The following is a 24,924-nucleotide window of genomic DNA, read 5'->3' on the forward strand; positions in this document are numbered from 1 at the left end:
TTCATACCTACTTTCTCACACTACGTCTATGTGACTTGCATCGAGTATTGCAAACACCTGCCATCACTACGGTTAATGAGAGAACACTTGACAAGAGCTTTCAAGATACCAATTACAAATGTTAGCTCTCTCAAATTTACAGCTTTCAAATACCTAAGATGTCAGCATCTGTTTGGGATGACTTTTGGATGACAGATTCACTTGCAAGTCCTCTTTCTAGGTGACGTGCCTGCTGCAAGAATCACAGTGTAATTGATAGGGTCACTGAGCTGCCTCGTTACTAACAGCTCATTAATCCTTCCCAGGTTAAGAGGCAATAACTGGGTTGGTCTAACACACAGCACTGCCTCTTGTTCTCAGCAATCTCCCTTCTGTCCATGATGTACCACAGGGACAGACACTTCAAGAAGACAAAATGATAAACACAGAGTGCTCTTATGTGGCAAGATGCGTCTGAACACTTCATCCTTCACAGAAAGCTGGTTTTACATTGCAGGCACAGATTCTGCAAGTTGCTTCCAGGTTCCCCAGCATCCAGCCACTTTAAAGATATCAGGATCTGGCCCAGAACTTTCAGCTGATTGGAAACTAACTTGAGTGAACACCTCCCTCTTGATGCAGCAAAGCTTTCACCGAGAACAATCTGGAAGATTAGTGGGGTGGTGGTAGTGTGTGTAATCTGTTTCAAAAGCTTACTTGCTTTTCTCATTATAGCTCCATATAAGTACACACAATCATCTTCTTTTTTCCTGAGGAATGAACTATTTCAGGTACTTCAGTTACATCAAGTACCAAGCCTTAGCCAAGGACTTATTAGCATTTTCCTATTGCTTGATTTATTTATTAACATTAAGTGGTTTGCTTGAGGAAAACTTCTAACAGTGCACTTGGATGTTGATGTTGGTATAGGAATAACATTGTCTCTCTCTCAACGTTGCTGCAAACAAGACAAACATACCAAAGCAACTCCTCATCTTAGTACAGTAAATGCACTTCAAATTCAATGTTCACTGCTTAGTTCTATTTTCTTTCTCAGCTGTTCAAAAATGAAGCAAATCTCTCCAGTCTGTACAAAGTGACTAGTGTTCTCCAGAGGACTGTTATATATAATTGAAGTCAGCTTTACTTAAGTGCACTGTTTGTAAATATTGATGTACACATACTACGGCACTAATTGTTTTCATCTGTAATCCTAAAACAGAATTAGCCTTAATTGTTCAGCTGAGTTATTTCAGTTTAGGTGACAACACCAAGGTGACAACACCACTTGTTACAATCCTACTGTACAGCAGATCATTTCTGAAGTTTCTTTCCTATCATATAGCTTCCAACCATGGGATGGGCAGCAGAACCTGCAGTGCAAAACCTCGTGCATTAGAGAAACATAATATTATTCTGAAATTATTGCAAGTGTTCTTTATGCTTCCCACACCGTTTAAAGCAGTTCCAACAGGAATGAGACTTACACAGAAGTTTTAAGCTGAGCTATTTCATTTTCTAGGACAACAAAATCCAGCACACCTCTTTATACCTCTCCAAGCATCAAGGCACATCTACAGGTACAGGATCAACAGTTTGCAGGAAAATACCTGCCTTATAACACCTTCTACTTGAGAATTTAAAGTTCGCTATACTTACAATTGAGTCATATAATACTGATATCAAGCTAGACAAAGTCAGAACGACATATACTGAAGGCCAAACAGTCTCTCTTCCAATAGGTATTTATGCTATGCAACACAATGCCACACAGATGGTCAAGCTAGCATCAGTTCCAAAAGCAGTCTGATCTCAGAAGCGCAATATTTCTCCCCAGCTCATTACCCTTACGCTCAGCAGCAATTGGGTACTTGTCTGTTCTGGATCCAATAACTTCACCTGGAATCCTCATGGTTTTGGTATACTAATACCTGTAAAATCACAGATGCTCCCTCTTCCACCTTTCTGCTCCCACTATGACCACACACAGCACCTGGAGGCAACCCCAGACTTTCCCATTAACACAATTTCCCATTCCTTGTCCTACTGTGTCTCCAGAAAGTGCTAATGAGTTGTGTTCATATGATCCTTGGATGCCTTCAGAACCAGTTATGCTCTAAGTGTTATGCTGTTTGGTGCCCCACACCCCACAGGCACACACTTTTCTTTTTTTTGAAAAGGCTGTTTAGGGATGTGCAGACACCCAAAAACTAAGTTCAAAAGGTAAAGTCTCTGGTACATAAAGGTCGAAAATTATTGATATTTAAGAAAAAATAAATCAGTTGTGCAACTTTAAACAGCTCCAACTGAACAGTCATTGAGCAACTATATACCATTTTGAAAAACAGGTTCTTGAACTTAAGGAACAGACAAAAATATTTTGCTTTGCAAATATTTTGCTTTGTTTATTAATATCATATTTATACATGAATTTAAGTTTTTGGAGTAGCAAGCTTTCACCATATCAGAGAATCCTAGGAAACCTCTGCTGAAATAGTCATTCAACAACACAGCCCTTTTTCATTTGATCAGAAAAGTTGTATCTGCCCACGATCCAAAGCTGAGCATTGATAAATTGGAATCACAAGTGACATGTAACATAAACTAGCTGTCTGCAAGTAAAATACAGAGAATTTAATTTTCATGCAACAAATAGCACAACTTGCCACTCAAGAAATACATGCTATCTGATATTCAGAGCTGCTCTGCTTTCAGTACAACATATGATAACGCTACAGTTTACTACAGTACAGTTACAACAATGACCAGACAATGTCCATAAGGCCAGAAAAGCTTTGGCAGGCTATTAGGGTCATTGGGTAATTAGAGTAGAGCAGATCTTTCTCCTTGTTCACACAAAACAAACAGCATCCCCAGCATTGAAGTTCACTGACTGATCAAATCAAGCCCTAGTCAATCAATAGCAGGTTGGTTTTGCAGACTGACCTGCACATTATTAATCTGGGCTGTTCACAGAACAGAGAACTGGCAGAAAGCATATGCTATGTGGTATGGGACATTATGGGAGTCTGAGTGTGAAATGAGAAATGATGTACAACATAGAGTTAAGCAAGAGGACATAGAGAGAAGAACACAGCAGGTGACAAAATGAGAAAGGACTAGCTCATTAACATGAACAAAAATTTTCCAGTGTCATTTTCCACTAAAACATCAGTTTGGTGCCAGTGACAGAAACTAGTTCTTTCCTGAAAGAAGCTGCTGACCACTGAGTTTTAAATTATTCTTAGGAAAATCTGATTTTTTTTTAACCAATTAAAAAAACTGTTTGATAATTGTTACTGCTAATAAATTTACTGTTGGCTGTGGCACCGTTTATTTTTTTCTTACAAGAGATAGATACTATACCAGTTAGAGATCTAGGGGGTAAAGTAAAAGCAAAAAAGTAAAAAATGCTTGGTAAGTCAGTTTTACATGCGTGGCCACAAGCTGTGTTATTAACAGTTCACAAGCCTGACTATGCTAACAAAGCCATTAAAAGACAAAAGGAATAAAAGTGGATGTGCAAAGCTATCAGCAAAGGTGTTGGCAACCTACCTGACTGTTGAACTCATTAACAAAGCAAATCTACTTTGCCCTAAAGTTTTGAAACACATTAAGAGTTTGTAGCATTCTTTTGTAAATACAAGCTGGTCTATAACAGAACCAAAGACAACTAGCTTACTTCCGAATTTTGCCCTTTGCTCCAAAGCTCTTGCCCACCTTCTGCTTCTTGCCATCTTTCCAGATATCTATCTACCAACAGACAGCAATTTCAGAGCAATCTGCCCCCCTCCCTCCCCAAAACCCACAACGCAAACCTGCACACCAATCACCCTCCTCTCCCAAAGCCCACCTCATTTACAGAGATGCAAAAAAAGCCCAGAAAAAGAATCCTTTCTACACAGCTTGCTTTAAACACCTCACACAGTACACTCCAACACTGAGGTGTTCAGCTTCCATGTCAGGTAACACATTAACAACCGATAGGCCTTTAATTTACATGCAGTTTGGATACATGTTTTGCTTGCATGTGTCAGGTATTAGAATAATTTGCAACCCCAAATCAGTCAAATATTCTGCATACTTTACAGTGCAAAAGTACATTGTTAGTACCACAATATTATTACTAATAATGCAATATTGACCCTCTGTAGAAAAGCTATCATACTTGAGCCTACATCTGAGGTATAATAATTCAGTGGAAGTCTCTAATGAAGAGCAGACTGCCAAGTCAGCTGGACAGGGTAAAAACAAACATTCTTAGGTGTCAGCCAGAAAACTGTTCCCTTAACAAGAGGTTTCAAAGACAGACTAACTAGAAGGTAATACTTCACTGTTACAGAACTTAACAGACAATGTATTTCTTAGACACGTGGAAGAGCTTCCGTAAACTATAAATCTAGTTTCTTTTAGTCTTGCCAGTACCCCATCATTTACTCACATTTACAACATAAATCAAAAATCAACACACAAAAACCCCACATGTTGAAACAGAGTTGGAAGTAATTCCACCGCTAATTCTATCAAGTTTTTCCCTCACATTATTTTAGTACTTAAGTATATAAACTCCAAAACTTATACAAAGATATTTTGCAACTTTGGATACCTATATTTAAATCTACATTTCCTTCTGCCACAGATATTCATATAGGGTTTTTTATATTGAGTTTTTTTTTGTGACTATGTTTGGTACTTCCAAGTTTCATAACATTTGCTTACTTCCCCATTCTTAATATCACGTCTCTAGTCTGCATTATATTGATATTTAAAAAGGTGCAGCTGTCCTTTCACTTTTATAATATCTAAATGTCATAATCTATGGTGAATATTATGAACGAACTACCTAGAGTTTTTCATTTTGATCACAAAATACAAAGAAATGAATACGAATAAAGTGAAGGCACACAAGTAATTCTGCAACAAACCAACAAGCTGGTGGGTACCTGGCTATGCACTAAAACATCATCATCTGTTATCAAAAGCTCTATATATGCATTTCCATATTTATATTTGCATTGGTTATGAAAACAGAAAAGCACAATGTTTTATCCCTCTTTTACGGCCCTTTCAAGTTCCTACTTTTTCTCATCTACTCTAGTTCTAACAAGGACTGTCTCTTGGTAACAACTTCTTGGAGTTTTCTAAGACAGAAAAGTTTGGTTTGTACAACACACTAGAAAAAGACACCAGCCATTTAATTACTACCCTTAAAATAACCGTAGTGCTGAAATACTCCAGTCTCACTTTCAACTATCAACAAATAGGGTCCTAGTAGTGAACTCTTTTATAATCTTCAACTGTGGAACAGTATAGTATACACAGTGTCACTTAAATAGTTTTAACTGATTTCACAAAAGTGAGAAATAGCCTTTTGTCAGCTGACATACGAAGCCTCATGAAATTACAAAAGCATATAGTGGTTTAATTAGTTTCAACACTGCAATAAACTTTGCTTATGATGTTTCTACCAGTTTTGAAAACAATTTAACTCACATTTCATTTTTGACCTGATCTGTCTTCAATGCCTTTCACACTGCTTCACTGCTCTTGTCAGTCCCTGAAAAAACAAGTGAAGGACTAATAACACTATTATTAGTGTTACATACCCTCCTGGAGTGGGGCTGTATTGGAGAATGGGATGTTTCAATAGCTGTTATTTTAATAGTAGTGATTAAATGGCTAATGTTTCTCTCTACTTCAACTAACTAAACTTTTCCCTTTTACAAAAAAAGACATTGTTACCAAGAGACAATCCTTGTTAGAACTAGAGTAGTTGAGAATAAGTAGAAACTTGAAAGGGATGTTAGAGGCATTTATTCAAACACTTTTTAAAAAGATTGTTATGAACTGGGAAGGGATTACTGAGGACGTGTAGACAGACTTTTTTCCAACATTAAATAACCTATCTATACTACACGTAGCCTGTGCCTTCGAAAGACAAAAAAGGCACAAGAAAACACAATATAGCATCATTTAAAAAACAGTTTAGAGTATCACAAATACAAGAAAAAAACCTCACTTCAGAAATACAGAAATGATTTAACTGACTTGGAGTTCAACGTTATTGATTTCAAAAAGTAGAGATGCTAACACATTTGTCACATGTTAAAAAGCTATTCCCAAAACACAAATATGCTACCAAACATGCTCAAATTCAAAACTGACAACCATTCAAAAACAAATTTCTAATCTTTGTTTTTAATAACAAAAAAAGAAATCAGTAAACCTCCATCATTATACATCAGTTCTTGGCCCAGCTCCATTCAAGTCTTCTTAATAAGTTTCTTTAAGACTTTCAAACCAGACACTTAAGCATTTCCATACTATATAAATCACTTCTTCCAGATGAAAACTGCTCCACTGAGAAGTTAGATAAGTTTATATAACTCAAAATGAGGGAGACGTAGGAGATTTCTGTAATTTCATAGGAATTAATATTACAGATATTTACTCCCAAAATACCTGCAACATAATATCTAAAATATCTGCAAGCAGCAAAACATAAGCTGGGGCATTTCCAGAAAGAGGAATAAAAATGACAATATTCTCTGTTTAATGGCATTAGTCCCTTTTCTTATAACTGGGAAGTATATAAGCTTTCTAAAACATTATCATATTTAAAAGTATATAGTCAATATGGCCTTTGATTAAAGAAAAACACTACAGCCAGATTGAGCATACACTAAATAGCTGGTCTCAGTAGCTCAGTATAAGAAGCTTTTTTAGTAGTCAGAGGCTTCATAAGAACAACTTACTTCCTGGTAAGTTGTTTTACTACTAGGAAATTGTTAGCCTGCAGAAAAATTGTTGTCTTACTTTGCACTTGTTTTTGAAAACTTTCATCATCTATTGTCTAGTTTCTATACGCATGGAAGAGACAGAACTCTACTTGCTTTATGATTTCTCTAAAATTAAATTACAGATAGAGAGGCAGTTCATCAAAGGACATATTGCAACTAAAACAGCAGAGACAAAAGGGTAAGAGATGTGTGCACCATTAATCTTTCTCACCCCTGAAACATCAAATTAAAATTTTACAGTAATCTTACACTGCAAGAATGCTCTACTAATATCCCTCTTGTTCACCTAGGGGCTTCTCACCATAACAGGTCAGAAACCTTTTGCTATAAGCTCCTAGCTGAGACAAAGGTATTACCTAAATGTCAGCAATGAGCATTATTCTTTTGTTTTCTATCAATCTACTCAAAACAATACTCACATATGCATTAGTAAATGATGTTATTTCAACAATCAATAACTGATTGTTATTTCAATAGAAACCAACCTTCAAACAAATCCCAAACCAAAATAAACAATCAAATCTTTTCACATTTAAATTCCTAAAAGAAGTGCATAAAATTGAAAGTAATAAACTACATCCACGTTCCATATAATTGTTATGAATTAATTTTACCTAAGGAATTTAAATTTCATCCAAAGACCTTGAGAGTATTCCACTGTTGTGTTGCATTCAAGAAGTATTGATGGCAAAGTTCATTAAATTGTCATTTATCTTAATTTTATTATACAGAGATGTCATGAACTTTAACTATTCTAAAGCAAAAGTTTTAATTATTGTTTTAATTATTTTTTTACATTCCCTTCAAAACAGTCTCATTTTTCTATATGGTAAATTTATACCAGAGCAAGAAGCTGCCTAATTCAATACATATTCAGGATTAAAGACAAATGACTTGCATCCATCCAAAATGGCGAAAGTTAAAAATTCCAAGTAAAAATGAAGCCTAAAAGGAAAGGATGGTGATGAGACAGGGAGTTAGGAGAATCTTATCACGTAGAGATAGAGCGCTGATGGCAGTAAACTAAGATGCTACTTAGTGTCTTTGCTAACTATGGTGCATTGTGCAAATTAACTACAGCAAGAAGCCTTGGGCACCTTACCAAGGTCAGTCTCCTAATAAGAGTGTGAGCCTTTCTTAAGAAACTGGTAGAAACTGGTCCTGCGGATGGACAAGAGCCAAGGAGCAACTGAGTCTGCGCAAAGACAAGAGGTCAACTAGCGGTGACAAGGAAGAGCCATCAACCTTCATCCCCGCGACCCCTGACGACAACCACCAGAATACACTGTGCAAGCACAGATGGGAGGAGTTTATGGAAATGACTCCTTGGAACTAATTTTAAGACAAAGCAGGGACAGGTTACGAATACGTTTAGGCGTACTGTGAAACTTCATGCATATGTAACTTTACTGCATGTAACCAAGGCAAGTTGCCACATCAGGTGCACACGACTTTGGCGGGACTACCCCCCGTGCTGCCCAGCGCTGAATAAACATACCTACTTTACAATCTTACTGATTGTGGAGTCTGTTTTCTGCAAGTCAATGAAGCATTAACAATTTGCAGTATTTCAGAAAGAACGTATTCAAATACTGTGCTAATAAAGACCAATAAACAATTCATAATCTCTTGCCTTTTCAGTACTCATGCAAAATAAAACAAAAGCACATTTAGCAAGAAAAAAGTTTCTTTTTCCCCTAGCTGACAATCAAATAGTACTTCAAGGAAAGCAGTTCAGAAGCTATTTTTTTCTTCAATTTTTGTTACTCTAGTTTCTATAGAGACCACAGTGCAATACAAATTTCAAATTAAAACAAAACCAGCTGGGCCTTACCTCTGTCACTGAAGTCATCCACAAGAATGATTTCTGCTATCAGGCTGTCTGGAGTGCGGTTGATAATACTGTGTATTGTTCGCAAGAGTGAAGTCCATCCTTCATTATGAAATGGGATAATTATGCTAGTATTTGGTAGCTTTTCCAAGTACACCTTGTGCTTACAGCTGGAAAGAAAAGAAGAGAGTTGTGTAAGCATATAGCAAAGTCTGCCTTGGCATATACACTACCTGCTTAGGCCAGTAAACCACCATTGTTTCTGGAACAAAATCCAACTGTATAATTAAACAGTACTTTCATGTGAGAATAACTAGTTAATTTAAAAAAAGTTATATTGCAAGCAACATACAATAACTCTGAACAAAACAGAAAAGGAACTGAAGTTCACTGGCTGGAATTAGATTTCTTTTTCTTCACTAGAATCTTTTTCCTGCAATATTATACTCAGAACATATATTCCGCAACATTTTTAGAACTCCAATCATCTTATTAGAAAGATTCCTGATATTTATCATGAAAGAAAATAAAACCTGAAATGATCCTTCTTTGTCCATGGCAAACAAAACATAGAAGCAGTTTGCTCTACCCAGAGACAAATACCAGAAACAATTCAGTGTTATTTTCCTGGCTGATGCATTGAAAATATGCAACAACATCCACAAGTACAACTCCAACTTTACATCTAGATGCCCAAAGTAATTTCTGCTACTGTATGTATAGATAGTACAACATATAATTCTGAAAATAGAAGAAAATGTAAAACAGCCTTTTGTTTAGTAAATGAGACCACTGTACCTTCAGCATCTTAATTAAATAGCAGCTAACAACAGTGCTTAAACTTAAACATTTTTAATATTGAAGTGTTCACACATTTGACCAAAATCCGTATTCTTTAAAAATAATGGTCTTACAGTTCATTAGCTTCTAAAATCAGATAACATAAGTAATATTTAGGTTACTGAAACTGATAGGCTATCATTCCCCCCCGCCCCCTCCCCCAAAACGCCGTAAATGGGATACGTTCCTCTGCTAGCAACACGACATTGCATTTTCAGCCACGTCCACTGGGGACAAAGACATTGAATTATTACTGCTTCCATGAGAGAAAGTCATGCTCTGATCAAGGTACCCGTACAAATATAAATTAACTGCTTCATGATAAATCAACACAAAGAGACAGATAAACCTTTTGACTTCCAACTTCTAGGTCCAAAAATGTACAGATACCTTTGCTGCTATTCAGAAAGAATTGCAATGCATATCAAACACTGCTGTAGGTTTTAATGCTGTTTTACATATATTTGCAGCTTATTTTGCTTTCTACTTTTCAAATGCCATTTAGAAATCAGCATTTGCTGTATTTGAAAGTTTTCCTAAAAATAAATTTATATTTGTCAGCCATTTCTTCCAAAAACATAGCAGCAATGAATTTATTGACAAGCCATTTCCATAAATAACATTTTTGAAACCTTTTATTAAGTAATTTACTGGTAGAATGCATATGCACACTGAAAAAAGGACAGCTACTCTGCACAAATATGACAAAGTAAGAATTCTTCTACTTATCTGTAGGAAGGAGTACAACAAAGGAAGCTCATTACTCATACAGAGCTGTTTCAGGTGGCAAATTAAGAAAACCACCTATCAAAACTACCACCTACTGTTGTCAATTGTTTGCTGACAGTGATGCTTGGAGTAGAACAAATGCATGTTATTTTTATGCTTTTCCTGAAACCAAGATTTTTCCTTTAGCATTTTTAACTCCCACTAAGTAGGTTTTTAAAACTGGGTTTTTAATCTTTTTTTTTTTTGAAGGAGAAAAACAAAAAACACCACACAAAAGAAATACACACACAATGTCAGAATGCTGTTTCTTTTTAAAAAGTGATGCCCTTCCACAAGGGAACTCAATTACCTTCCTGAGTAACAGTATGCCTTTTTAGCCTGGTTGTAGTGAGGTTTGTGTGTTTTCACAGTTGACTGTCGTAAACTGAAGTCTACACAGATGGGAAGGTCACCGGATGTGGATATTCTCATCTGTGCTTTCAGTGTAATTGCATATTCTAATTGATAAAAAGGAGAAAGAACATTGAAGGACCTAGTTTAAAACTATTTTCATTCTTCCTACAGAATGAATTGCCTTACTAGGACTAAAAGAGAGCCATGCTTAGAATATAAAAGCAAAAGACACCTTAAACTTTCTTAACATGTCTCCATCTTTCCACTATCTTTGACCATTCTTCTTCATTTATATTTACTTTTCCTTTGACAAGTTTTCCAAAGGTACCTGCTATATGTGAACTGATTTCTGTTACAAGCCACAAACCACTGAAATGCACTTTTCCTACTTTTCCCCCCTCAACAAGCTGGTCAAATTGTCATATTCATAGAGATGACACCTTAAATTCCATCTTTTTCTATTGTTAAGACAGCCTGTTAGATTTCATAGTGGTGGCCTACTTGCCTTTTTCAGCAAGTTAAATTCTGTTCATTTTTAGCCTCTTGCTCTCCAACATTAAACTAACTGTAACAGAAGAACTCAACTCTTCCATGTTTTACTGATGAGAATGATGTTTAAAACCAAGAAGCATTAGCAAAATTAACAGATAAGGTACTACAAAAACACCTTCATCTTTAACTGTACCACTTTTGCATCAATAAAGATTTTTAGAGGCATTCTTTCAACACAAATTCATTATCAAAAATTCAGCAGAGTCCATTTAGAGAGGTCCTGACACAAAGTCTGATTGTAACTTCAAACTCCCCTTGCTTTATTATTTACTGTTCCAAAGTTCTAAGATACCTCAATAACTAACTTATTTTCTGCCAACATCAAATCATATTTTCAGTACATGCTTTTTGCTCTCACCAAAATAATGCCATCATAAATGTTTTGAGCATTTACCAAGTAACAGACCACTATTTCAACATGTTTACTTTCTAAAATTAATTTAATTGCTTACATACCCTGTAGAATGAATGTTTCAAAAGGGAGATTTTGATTCTCCACAGAAATGAGAAAATGTAATTCAAGAGCCCTTTATATTCCCTTAAGATTTCAACCTTAGCAAAATTTATAAAAAAATAACAAAATCAAATTTTATTTCAGAAAGGAAAAAAACGTGTCAAAGATTACCATTAATATCCTATTTTAAAAATGTTTAAATGAGCATTAATTCATCCTTAAAAGTTGTCAAATTATGGTACATGTGTTAAATGAAAATGAATTGTACTGAAATTGCAGTGCAAAATTTAAGTACAAAGTTTTGTCAAATTCTTATCCACCTTGAAAAAAATCTTAGTACTTGCATACATATGCTATGATCACCAGCCTCAGCCTGAACATATCACAACTTATTTGCGTATTTTCAATGAGTGTAGGCTCTATGTAGACCGTAAGTGTAATTCAGAACAAATGACAGAACAGCATTTCCAAACACATTGACTTTGAGGCTTGGGGTACTGGGAAAACCACAAAAGCCTGGAAATAAATCGTAAGATTAATATTCAAAAAAGGATAGTAGATTTAAGCAAAATATGCAGTTCTGACAGTGTTGAAGGTTTGCTCCAGGATCTACTTCAATACAAAAAAGAATGTAGAAAGGAAAGAGTACAGAGTTGATGTCAATAAACATTACTTTATGCGCTCTCTTTCATGATCAAATCACGATGCAACAGATAAATGCAAACATACCGCTGTAGAGCTTATTATCACATGATGTTCTGCTTAATGAATTAAGAACATAGAGAAAAACAAATGGGGATCTGAAAAAGAGAAACAACTGCTATGTCTTTTTTTTTTTAAACCAGGAAGGTATTTTCTATTTTTAAGCTCATTTCCATCAAAAGCAGTTTTTGTCCTGGTAGTATTTTCTTCTAGAGTAACATTTAAAATAACTTATGAGAAGTTTATAGTAACAAAATTGATTTGCATGGTGAATGAAGATGAAGACAGGTCATTTTACTTCTATACCTCAGTTCTAGATATGTTGTAAACCAACTAATTTGAATGAAATGTATGTTAGTATAAACATACACAGTCTCAGAAGAAAACCCACCCATGAAATTAAATAATTTTGCCTATGGGACTGAGGGCAGAAAACTACCTGAAATCACTGCACTAAACTGATTTTTCGCTTCAGCTTTGATTGTAAAAAAAAAAAAATTATGAAAGTGTTCTCATTAATCAGTATTGGCTAAGGATGTTTACTCAACATCACTGCCCATACTGATAAGAGCATAAATATTCAAGGATGGTAAGAGTACATTATTCAACTATTTTTCCACCATTTTCATTATGTTTTTCCTCACTTTCATCCCTACCTCCACACTTTTGTTTACCTAGATAAAGTTCAAACTGCTCAGTAGAATTTTTATTGTTTAACATTTGAGTAGCATCTATTCACTTTGCTCAGAAACACATTAAGATGTACTTAAGTTATAGCTACCTGTAAGTTAAATTGCTTACACAACTAATACAGCCTACTCAATGGTTTATAAGAGACTACTTACAGAACTAGAAGCTTTGTTTTTCAGTGTTTGATTCTATCTTCCCTAAAGTAATCCAAAAGATCCCAATCAGTCTTAACTCATATACGTGCTCGTATCTGTAGGTATATGCCATGCCATATTGCCAGCACAGTGGAACAGTAGGCACCTGCACATCCTATGGAACCATCCCAACTAAACAGACCCAGATATCTAGTTCTCTCCAGGGGACAGGTGTAGGATTATTCCTGGTTTTACAGACTGCAAGATTAGAGTGGTCAGAAGAGTTCACACTGAATAAAGGAAGAATATTAATTTGGTAAACTAGAAATTAGTGCAAAGTCATTTGCTTGCAGTATAATACTACTTCATTCTGGTACCACTATAAAGGCAAACTGAGAAACAAAAGTCTGTTATGTTCTTTATGTGTTTTTATTATTTAAAATTCAAGTTTTTGTACTTTAAAATCACACACCTACCCTAGACATTTAGAATTGCAGAACTTTTCTGATGGAGTTCAGTCAAAAAATAACTAATGTTTTGGTTGTACTCTTCAAAAAATGAAGAGGTAGTTGCCACCAAAAGAGACTGCTGGAAAACTAGGCCTTTTATTTCACAAGCATAGAATTTGAATACCTGAAACAAGAAGCTGGGGAGCATGGGGGTGGAGAAACAACTGCACGCATCTACCACTCTTAGCAGAAAAACAATTTGAGGGTGAGAAGAACCAGCTGTTTGAACCTAGAAAAGTGTTCCTAACTCAGCACGTGCATCTTCTGCTCAATCTTAATAGAATGCTACAGATTAACCTTAATAAAATGCTCTGGATGCTTTTTCTTGTGGTTAAAAATTGCACAGAAGTGCAGCACATCATCACTTATTCGTGGAACAACATTAAATCTTAGCTACTGAACCTATTACTACAAGAATGACAATTTCTTAGAATAAACAATAGATTTCTGCAAATTTAATGAAATCTTAAATCTCAGAGTAATTTCTATGTTAAGTCTGAAAGTGATTTATAAAGGTCTTGCTAGAAATACGTAGAAAGAAAACCATGAAGAGCAACTGGTATCTTGCTAGTTAAGTAGTTCACATCTGTATTTTCTTACTGAAGTTATTACATTAATGTTCAGAATAAACAGAGCTTGGTAGAGGCCTGTGCTAGTGGCATTATGTATTTCCCTTGCTGAAATTCTCAGAATTAACAATTTGGGCTTTCCCCAAAAATAACATACACAAACATGTATGCATGCACATAAGAAAATATGGCATAAAGCTCCATTTGCACCAGCACGCATGCACATAAGAAAATATGGCATAAAGCTCCATTTGCACTAAATGATGAATTTGTGGACAAACTGGATGCAATGACAGTTTTGAGATTACCAACATGAATCAAAAGTTATGAACCATGAATTACATTTTCAAATATTGCTGTTCTTGATTAATCTTGTCTTTTCATAAGCTTTCCTTGCATGGTATTTGAGAATCTGAAATCTGTTATTTCTTAGCAAACTGAATGATATGGTACTATATTCTTTATGCTCTAGGAACTTTTGGGGGGGATTTTACTGGGAAGAACTGAGGTTTTCTACCTGGGCGTGAGTTGTTTCCAAATTAATTTCCAAAGCCTCATTCCTCTCTCTAGCCAAAGTATCTTCTTCCTCTCTTTTTTCCTTATTAGACACATCACTGTGCACTAATCGTATGTCATTTCAAGTACAGCTGCATTTCAGTAACCCCAGAAGTCCTGTAGTTTATCACTGTTGTGAGAAACTGAATTTTGAGAGCTGTACAATATTGTTTATTATACACACATACCACAGAAGTCATGGTAACTATGAAATCAAAATTCTTTACAAAAGGTTAAGGTAGAATTTATTTGTAAATAACTTGTATAGTGAAAATTTAGGCATGCAGAACTGACAAAGTGGAACCCACTAGCAGCTATTTACCTTGAACGTTGTTCCTGTATTTTGTTATCGTAGGTGGGTATTTGGATCCAGTAGTTTAAGGCTTATTGAAAAACAGGATACACCGTCACACATGAACTCGCTCTAAAAACACTTAACTCTAATTTTAAGTATTGCTTTGGGATATAGAATTCTACTAGGCTGAAACAATAATCAAAACTGAGTTCCTGAATGAATCACTATCACAAGTAAGTTTTGAAGTTGCAGGGAGACTTCTAGAAGATTAAAAGAATAGTAGAGGTTGCTCTATTCCTGAAATGCTAACCTGCCTGAGGAAGAAAAAGAAAATTGCCACAAACATCTGGAATCTATTTACAGCCGACACTAAAAATACAACATGAAAGAGGACCGCTCTATAAAAAGAAAAGCTGTGAAAAAAAAAAAAAAGATAAAATTGCCTCTTACAGACTACTAAGAGTCTTAAGAATATTAAGAACTTTTTTTTTGGCTCAAAAGAAGGGTTAGCATACTCTGCTGTGCAGAAATAAATAGCATCCTTTTAGTCCAAGATACAGTGATAGTTCTGTTTAAATCCCCGATAAGTTTAAGGAGGAAAAAAAAGTAATATAATATCAAATAGCTTAAGAAAACATGCAGAACTGAAAGTTTCTGCATTTTTACAGCTTTTCTAACAGAAACAGATCTACCAGCTCTGTAGGACAGCAAATGAAAAAAATGGACATCTAAAGTGATGAAAAAGTAGAGAGTGCTGGCACCATTTCAGCCACTTCACAGCAAAAGCCAATTCATAAAAGCAGCAATTTGTTTGACCCTGTGGATATAACAACATTTTATGCACATTAAGGGACGCCAATAGCAATGCCTTGGCCAGTTACTAGGTTCTGTGCTTTCTAGACACATCAACAACCTTGTAAACTGCCCTTTCTGATAGATAATAGCGTAGGAGAACTTAAACGTCTTGCAGACATCCCATTGCTGTATTTCAGAAGCAAGGTAGCAGCCTTCTACAGCAGTTACTGGATCATAAAATAGACCACCTCCAATTTTCTCCTTTTACATGAAACACCAGAGTAAGTTAGAGCAAAACAGAATCAGGTCTGAAAGCTTCCTTCCACTGGCTTTGTCAGCACACACACTTAGCAGATCTGACCTTTTCTTTCCCCTTTATTAAAGGAACTACAGCACCCAGTGGGTACCCAACTGCTGACAAACCCACGACAAAGTTACCAGGACAAAACATTTTTCCAGTGAAGATTTACATAGTAATTGTCTTAGCACATCAAAGAATTCAATTTACAGCAACAAGCTTCAGTCACACAGTGTTTCTGTTGCAACCTAGCCTTGTCAAGTGAGCCTGATAAAGTAGTGATAACTAGTAATTTCTACTGCTTTATGACAAGGCTGTAAAATTAACTTGGGTGTGAGCTGATGGAGGGGAAAGTAATTTTTATTTCCACTGTGGCTTACAGCTAGGAAGTAAGCATACATTACTGGGTATGGACCTCAATAAATGTCACAACACTTCCTCCTCCCTACTGCAGCAAATAAACCTTCTCTAAAAATTTATTACTATTTTCAGATAGATGAAATTGTATGGTAGAAAGTAGTTTGCATTATTGCTATTAAATGCAATACAAAAATTAACATGTCTTGGAAACTAAATAGGAAAAGCCTACTGTGTTAAGTAGGTTTTCTCTCAGCAGTGACTTCACACAAAAATCCCCACAAAGTTGAGCGAGATGCTTGTTACTTCACATCAAGCTGCATCACTTCGGACTGTCATGGACAATCACTCCAGAAACTCTGCATGTCTTCAAAGAAATCAGACAGTAAAGTTTGCCTCACTTCGTAATTCAAACAGTAAGGTTTCTTTAAACAAAGGAAAAACATAAGAGACAGATGAGCCATACAACTCAAAGCAAACCTATGCTTGCAAAGCTTTGTTTTATAAGAAAGCACAGTATAAAACCTCCATCACTCATTGCTAGATCTTAAACTATTTATTATATATATAACTTTAAGAAACTTACATATTTATCCATATATATTAAGTCTAGGTTTTGAAAAGTGAACACAAAGTAATTTTATATCATCTCAAAATCCCTCACTTAAAAGGAAAGTTACATCGAGAGGCATCTTAGTACTACAATTATAATTCAGCTTAAACCATGCTCTTCATTACCTATAAATTCCCAAATTCTAGCAAGCAACCTAGTTTATATAATATGTATGCACACGTGTACACAGATCTACACTTTTTTTTTGAGTGAAAATTACTGAAATATCAATGTACTCAAAATTCATTCAAACTTGTGATTGTCTCTCAAAAGTCATGCAGAGCTTAAAATGATCAACATGCAGCCTCTAATTCAAGTCTGTTTGATTTCCTGACTGAGAGAGAATGAAAAGGATCAGAACGTTTTTGTTGTTTCAAAGTGAATTCTAATCATGCTACTTAGGAACAAACCAACCCATGACATTCAGCTACCATTGAATTTGTTTTAGAAATCCTAATTATTCCTTTACCATTTGCCCTTGTGCTCCAGAGCTATCCTTCAGGCTTCCACAAACACCTTCCCTGCCAAAGGTCAGCCACATCTCCTTTTCCATACCAAGCATTCTGCAGCTAAAAATAGATTACAACCAAGCTCAGCTTGACTACGAATACAATAAGATACTGAAAATCATCTAAAAATTACCTTAAAACAAAGTGATGGGATAGAATCAAACTTATTTAGTGCATATAGAACTCAGAATACAAAGTAAAGTCTGGAATCCCTTTTATCCAAAACTCCCTCTTTACCTGCAGTGACATTAGAGCAGAGAAATACAGGAACAGTATCTGATTAGCCAGAAAGCACAGAACTGTGCGTTATACTGTGAGATGCTGAGCGTTAGTGCAAGATATTCTAGAACATCGAAGGAAATGCAACAACAGTACAGTGAGGTCTTCACTCTCTGGAAGCAAGAAGTTCAGGACTCAGCACTTTCAGGTCAGTTTTCTCACACCACTGAATTCAGGTACTCTGACACAATATTAATTGAAAGTTCTTTGTCCCTAACTAAAGAAAGAATATAGTGGTTGCTCCATTACACACATTTAAATTAATGCAAACCTTCCTAGTTTCAAAAGGCTTCAATAATACAAGGGATACATGAATGAGGTTTACAAAAAAAGCTTCCAAAACTTGGTGGATAGGCCAAATGAGAAAGCATTGTTCACCAAACTCATTAATTTGGGGGTATTTGATGCAATTAACATCAGATTGATCTAAACCATGTTATAAAATGTTCCTGCATCACGCAACGGTCAGTTATCTTTCTGTGCAGAGGGTTGCAAGGACCAACAGTATTAGGAAGTTCAGTAATAAACTAAACAAGAACATGCACTGCATACCTGTACAAAACCACTAAGCAGCTTTACGTATCACCCAAAAATCCAGTTACTGAGGATGCTGAAAGAATCTACGGGAAATAAACCGGAGGAAGAAGCCAGACTCACACATCCCTTTCAGTATCACCTCCCATATACGATACACAAGATAAAACAACGGGCAAAATATTATTAGGTCTGACCCACGTCACAGCATTGGTGTCACAGCTAGCAGGCATGGGAACAAACGCTGTGAAAATGTCGCTGTCAGGCATCACAGACCACAAGCACCAGCATGATCAGTAAGTTCACATGCCTGTTACCACATCTTGTGGCCAGCGCAGCCTTTGGAAAATTACAGCTCAATAAGGTCGTCCATAATCCAGCCAGGCAAAACAAAAGCTGCTTTTTCACTCTAGTTTTGCTGCGTATTTGTTGTCCTTATTGCATGACACAGAGCAGCTAATTCTGTTGCCTGTAAGAACATACTGGCACTTGCTGGGTTTTGTTAGCATTAGAGCTGAAATTTCACTTGCTTAGAAGTATGTAATCCTATGCTGGTTCACATTACATAAATGCCTAATTGTACGAAAAAATGTTCAGAAAGGAAGCAAGAATTAATACGTAATAACAAGTAAGGCATACAGAAGGTTTTCCTGAAACTATTAAATTGGCAGCATACATCATCATCACAGTCATCTGTGAACTGCAAAGGTCTGGATCCCCAGAACATTCAATATTTCTCATTGATCTTAAGGAAGCTGCATGTGCTTTCCAATTGCTGTATTGTGTTTGAGACCTAAAAGTTCTTGTTTTAACCACTGCCAAGTGCCAATAGACTTGGCTATCCCAGATGCCCAGAAGTGACTGAAGGGTAAATACCCTGCAGTATTCCTTTCCCTATTGTATTTAGATTTCACAGTATGTTTATTGCAGCTTGCTATTTTCTCAGCAGTGTGGGAGGCTTCACTGCAATGTAGGAGATATGCAAGGCATTCAAACCCACAAGATCTACTTTCCTCTGCTTGTATAAACAGCTTACTTCTTTCATCAAATTCTTTTCAGTAAACAGAAACAGAGCCATCAGTCTCGGACTCTCCTCATTGACCTACTAAACGCTGCAGCCTGCTCCTCACCAAAGCGGTGGAGGGGGAATCATCAATCTTCAACCCCATTTTAGCTGTTGCTACCATAAAAAAGCACACAAAGCACCCAGAAAGAGCCTAGGAATTATTCCACATAATTTGTTACTATCAATACATATATTGCAGAGGAACTGACAGCAGGTATGACAGAGACAGAAGGCCACAAGTTTTCTCCAGCATAAAACATTTCTGACCCTGTTCTCAAGGAGCTGCACTTTGAATGAGATGCCCTGAAGCAACTGCAAGGCACAATCTGGTGAGGCTTGGAAATGGGGACATGGCCCATCGTGTTTTGGCATGCATGACTTTCCACCTTCACCACATTATGCAGTAACTGCACAGAACACCTGAAAAAGCAGCTCAAGTAATAGTGTACAGCTTTCTCATCACCCCACTAAAAGCAATGTGTGCTTAACCAGTTGGTCTGTGGCCAGGTAAGGTTAAACAGTGCTAGCAAACATCCGTACAAAGTAATGCAGCCCTTTGTAGAGAAACCTGAACCAACATTTTCTTGAAGCACTGGGAAAAGGCTAGCTTGTTTTGTGGTTTGCGGATTCCAGTCAAATTAAGCATAAGAGCAAGCAAGTTAGATGGAAGTTGAATCAGCTAGCTAGTAGCCATGCCAAGTTTAGCACACACAGAGTGCCTCTTCAGCATCCCTCGGTACCAGTGACATCTGCCCTCTGAACAATTAGGTTGTACCCAAATTATTTCCCTACTGAGCAGGCAGAGATGATTCAGATGCCTCTGAGCTAACTTTTACAGCTTCTCCAGGAGCTTTTCATCATTAGGCAGAGAGGGAAAGAAAAGCAGAGGAGCCATCTCCTCTTCTGGAGGGAAGGAAGCTGCAGGAGGTACCTGAGGCTGGGGCACAGCAGCCAGCTAACGGCCTGGCTGCACCAACCAGTCTCACTCACGCAAGCACCACCAAAAGCTGACCCTGTTTGCCAGAGATGAGACTCAGATGACTTTTAGTCATCAGATCATTATGGCAGGCACTGAGATTAAACTTGTGCCACAGCTTTAATTGCATGTACAGCAGGTGAATACACAGCCAAGGTGTTTACTAATATTTTCGCAATAAAAGTGAGTCCATTTTTATTTTGCAAACACTGAAACTGCTATAGGATATTTATTGCCTTTAAAAAAAACAAAACACAAATACAAAAGTAAGGAAAAACAGAGAAAGCAATGCTTCAAATGCCAGTAGAGCTAAATACTTACCTAGATTTGCCGGGTGACCATTTTTCAAACTTTCTTTTTTAAATTAATTGATAGTTCTGAGAGATTAGCATTTCACTAATGTAGTAAACTAGTACTCTGATTGAATGCTATACACTTCAATGACTTTCCTATGCACAGCGTACATAAACTAAAGAAATCAGGAACAACAAATATTTAACAGCAAAATCAGCTACCGAGTATTCAGATTGTTTTGTCTGGAGGAAATGCACAGCATACTTGCAGTTAAATACTTAAGGAAAAAGCTGAAGTCACTCAGCCAGCTCTAATTTGTCTAACAAATACCCATGAAAAATACCTAAAATGTATTATTTCCCTTTTTATCCTGTCAGACTATTCTATTTGAGGAGATGAAATAAAAATCATCCTTTTGGTTAATAAGAAGTTAACCATTAAAGCTTACTTCATGAACCACAATCCCACTCTTCCTACTACGTGCTTCAAAAGACATCTGAGAACGTAAGCTTTGGGGCAGCAACTCCCGCACTTAACTGCCTTATTTTTGCAATTTAATCAGTTTCTTACTTACATCTTTCTTGCTTTTTTAGCCACATTACTCTTCTGTTCACCAAATAATGATCAAGTGACTACAGCATTCACTTGAGCAAATTTGTGCTTCTGCCATGCGACACACAGGCAGGTGATATTTGTTCTCTAGCATCCCACACCGCATAATGCTTCAGCTCTCCCATAAATCCCCTTCTGTAGCATGAAGCGCACTGCAAGATGTCAGAACTAAAAGATCTGTCCTCCTTCACTCTCAGCAACTCAGCTGTTTTGAAAATCATGCTGGAAGTCTGACTGCTGGGAGAACAGTTACAGAGAAAACCACAAGGAGCCAGCATCCTTCCCTGGTGGTAGCTAGAAAGAATTCCACAGAAGCAAAACCAAAACAACTATTTTCTAAGTTTAGGGACATCTAACCACATCTTGAGATGCCATTACCTTTATATTTTGGGTTGATGAAGAAGCTTTTAATCATTTTTTCTTTTTTCCGACTTTGACTTAGGGTTCTCAACAAATAACAACACTGAACCATTAATATACGCACAGGTCTGTGTCAATAGCATATCCGCTCCCCCCCCTTTCTTCTGGGGGAGGAAGAACAGGGAGACAATATTCTTACCCACTGACAGATCTGAACATTATATACTTAAATATTATATATAAACAACATATATAAAACATTATATATTAAAATATTTTATATATAAATCTGAACATATATATGTCTATATTTACACACACAGTGTATAAAGACTTGTCTGATTCACAAGAGTGAAACAACTAGAAAAACCTTGTACTTTTTTAGTTTCATTTAGTACCTAATCAAAAGTCAATAGAAGATCAATCCTAATAACTAATTACTTCCATACGCCATATTAAATATTGCAAAGTTAAGCATACTTAATTTCAATTAATTCATTTTTTTTTAGTGTCTTGAGCTAGGATAACCTAGGACAGCCATTAAGATAACAGAATGCTGAGGGAATTCATTGGAAACTATCTTGGAGAGCTGGATTAAAGCTTTTTTTTTTTTTAATTTCAATTTCAGGTAAAATATATATAACTTAAACGTATGCTAAAAGCATTCAGACAAGAGCACTGTATTTATAGAAAGTAACTCAATATATTCAATACAATAACTGAAAATTTTAGAGGATTCAGATATGAACTACTGTATGATTGTACGACTGCAACATTTATCTTGGATTTTTAAAATACATCCCTCTCCCATACGGCTCTAGTAACTCTAGTTTTCTGCAAAATTTACTAAAACACCATCAGGGATAACATTAACTCTGCAACTATTCCAAAGACACACACACACACCCCACAACACTTTCATTTTAGTCTCTTTTAAAGAGAAATACAAGGGACAGCAACCTCACTGCATTCAAATATTTTGAAAGTGAACCATTCAGGCATTCTGTCAGCTTCTACTGCTGATAAGGAGGGAGAGTTGGTGAGTTTCAGTTATGCAGAACAGGTACAGTGAAATGTGGGGGTTTCATTATTAAAAAATAAAAGCCTTATTAGTTATTGTTTAGGACACAGAACAATTTGCAGCCTTAACAAACCTTTATTTATTTGAATATGAAAATGCATTTCTTCAGAGGTCTGTGAGAAATGTAATGTCTAAGATCAACAAGCATAGCTCAGACTTCTGAAAAGAGCACTGCTGGGAATTGCAGTGAAGTCCGACCACTTCATATAGCAATAGTCAGCCAATACTTGGAAACAGCAACTCCACACCATACACACTAAAAACAGATGTCACAGAAATCAAGTTGGACATCCTTAATGTACAATATGAACATCAAATTCACTTTGTACTGAAATTTTTATCTATACCTACTGAAACCTAAAAAGGATGGGATTTCTGGTAATAGATTATTCAGGTAAACCAACAAGCATATGCACAGATGCACAAATCCAAATTATAAACAAACATTCTACAAACAACAGAGATGAGTAGCCCTGTTGAAATCAACCTATACAAACACACAAACCATGAAATATTTCGAGTGATGATGCTTGCATTGCACTCTATTAGTAACTGGAGTTAACTTGAATTCCTTTGATTCAAGAATGAATACGTAAACAAGGGTATACAATTTTTTATGAGGACTTAGGGGTTTGAAACAAGATACACCACAAAACTTATATTCTCTGTTCAGTCTAGATGATTGCAATCATTCCCTGCAGCCTCATCAGAATTGTATTTTGAAAGCTATTCAAAACATGGATCGGATTTGATTTCATTTGTTTGAACAAAACTGATAAACACAGAATATTTAAGAATGTTAAGAAGATAAGAATTAACTGTTACTGTAAACACTTGAGTAGCATTTCCCCCCAACCCCCTTTCTAACAGAACAGGATACTACTGCTTTTTCTCCTAGCTTTAGGAAGTTTGTTGTATTCCAAACTAGAGAAAGTGGCATGAGCCAGCAAAAAAAAAAAAAAAAGCTAAAACTATTCTCTGGTATTTTGAAATAATTTTTCTGTTAGTAAAGAACTTCAAATAATAATTCCATTGCCAGCACTAAGTATTACCCAAAACTCTAATGTTGCCTTCAAATTTAGGTCACCAGAAGTCTTACTTTGATTAAATCAGTCCTGAAATCCTAATGAATTGAGGTGGTATTTCTGTTTCAGATTTTTATTTGGGATAAATAAAAATAAAAAAATCCCATCTTCCTACAATCTGAACAACAGCTTTAAAGCTATATATATATTTTTTTCAGATTCTGTGGCAGGATGACAAACCTGTTCTATCCATTTACCATCTTCTGCAACAACTCAGGCATTCCAAGGCAAAAGGAATATTTCTTACCAGAGATGCCTTTGCCAACTTGTTTCTTCAATATAAATGTCTATAATTTCCCTAATTACTGCTGTAAACTAGAGAACATAATTGGCCCATGTTACCACACTTCCTGTGCAGAAGTTATAATACAAAACCAAACACCATATACAAGCAGCAAATTAAATGGGTCCTTACCCAGATACATTTTGCACTGACCTGTCTTGCAAGCCCTGTTTCTACAGATAAACAAAAACAGTTCAGCAAGTGTATTTTTGTTTGCTTTTACTTAAGGCCAGAGGTGATGGTGAGCAATGAATAGAGAATTAGCTAATGTAACACTGTGAGCATCCACTGTTAGAAGACTTCCCCATAAGAGTGGTACAGATACAAGATACCAAATTGCCCATAGAAACAGAACAAAATATCATACGAGTGCAGCTATGAGAGAAAAAAAAATATATGGGAGATACTAGGAGCTTGCAACAGAAAAATATAAAGGAAACAGGAAAGCTGTTAAGGTAGCCTTAAAATGGAAGTTAACGGTTTCATTCCTCCAGGGATTTTTACAGCACACACATTTTGCTTCTTTCTTTTTTAAGATGCTAATCTGAATACATCATTCTGAAATGCTTTAACTATGTCATACTTGAAGGAAAAAAGGAAAGAATACTATAAAAACCTGAGAACTTGAGTTTCTCAGAGCTTAGACATCTAAGCATTTGCTTGGTTCCCCTCATCCCCTTACCAGAAATAGTATTTTGCAAATTTAGAGCCAAATTTCCAAAGAGAACAAAAAGAAGGTTCATTTGGATT

At 36.1% G+C, this 24,924-nt stretch overlaps 1 protein-coding gene across 7 annotated transcripts in view; it reads right to left on the reverse strand.

The window, feature by feature from the left end:
- GALNTL6 (polypeptide N-acetylgalactosaminyltransferase like 6) overlaps positions 1-24,924 on the reverse strand; it is a 517,959-nt gene that overhangs the window by 263,270 nt on the left and 229,765 nt on the right. For all 7 annotated transcript variants that reach the window (XR_014583969.1, XR_014583970.1, XM_083835053.1 and 4 more), the window contains one exon: positions 8,614-8,780. Coding sequence is in view for 5 of the 7 variants with exons in the window: in XM_083835053.1 (XP_083691179.1) it covers positions 8,614-8,780 (167 nt within the window). In the remaining 2 variants the exon portion in view is untranslated. The remainder of the gene's footprint in view (positions 1-8,613; positions 8,781-24,924) is intronic.

The sequence above is a fragment of the Anser anser genome, assembly GCF_964211835.1.
Source record: "Anser anser genome assembly, chromosome: 4".
In the NCBI taxonomy this organism is placed as follows: Eukaryota; Metazoa; Chordata; class Aves; order Anseriformes; family Anatidae; genus Anser; species Anser anser.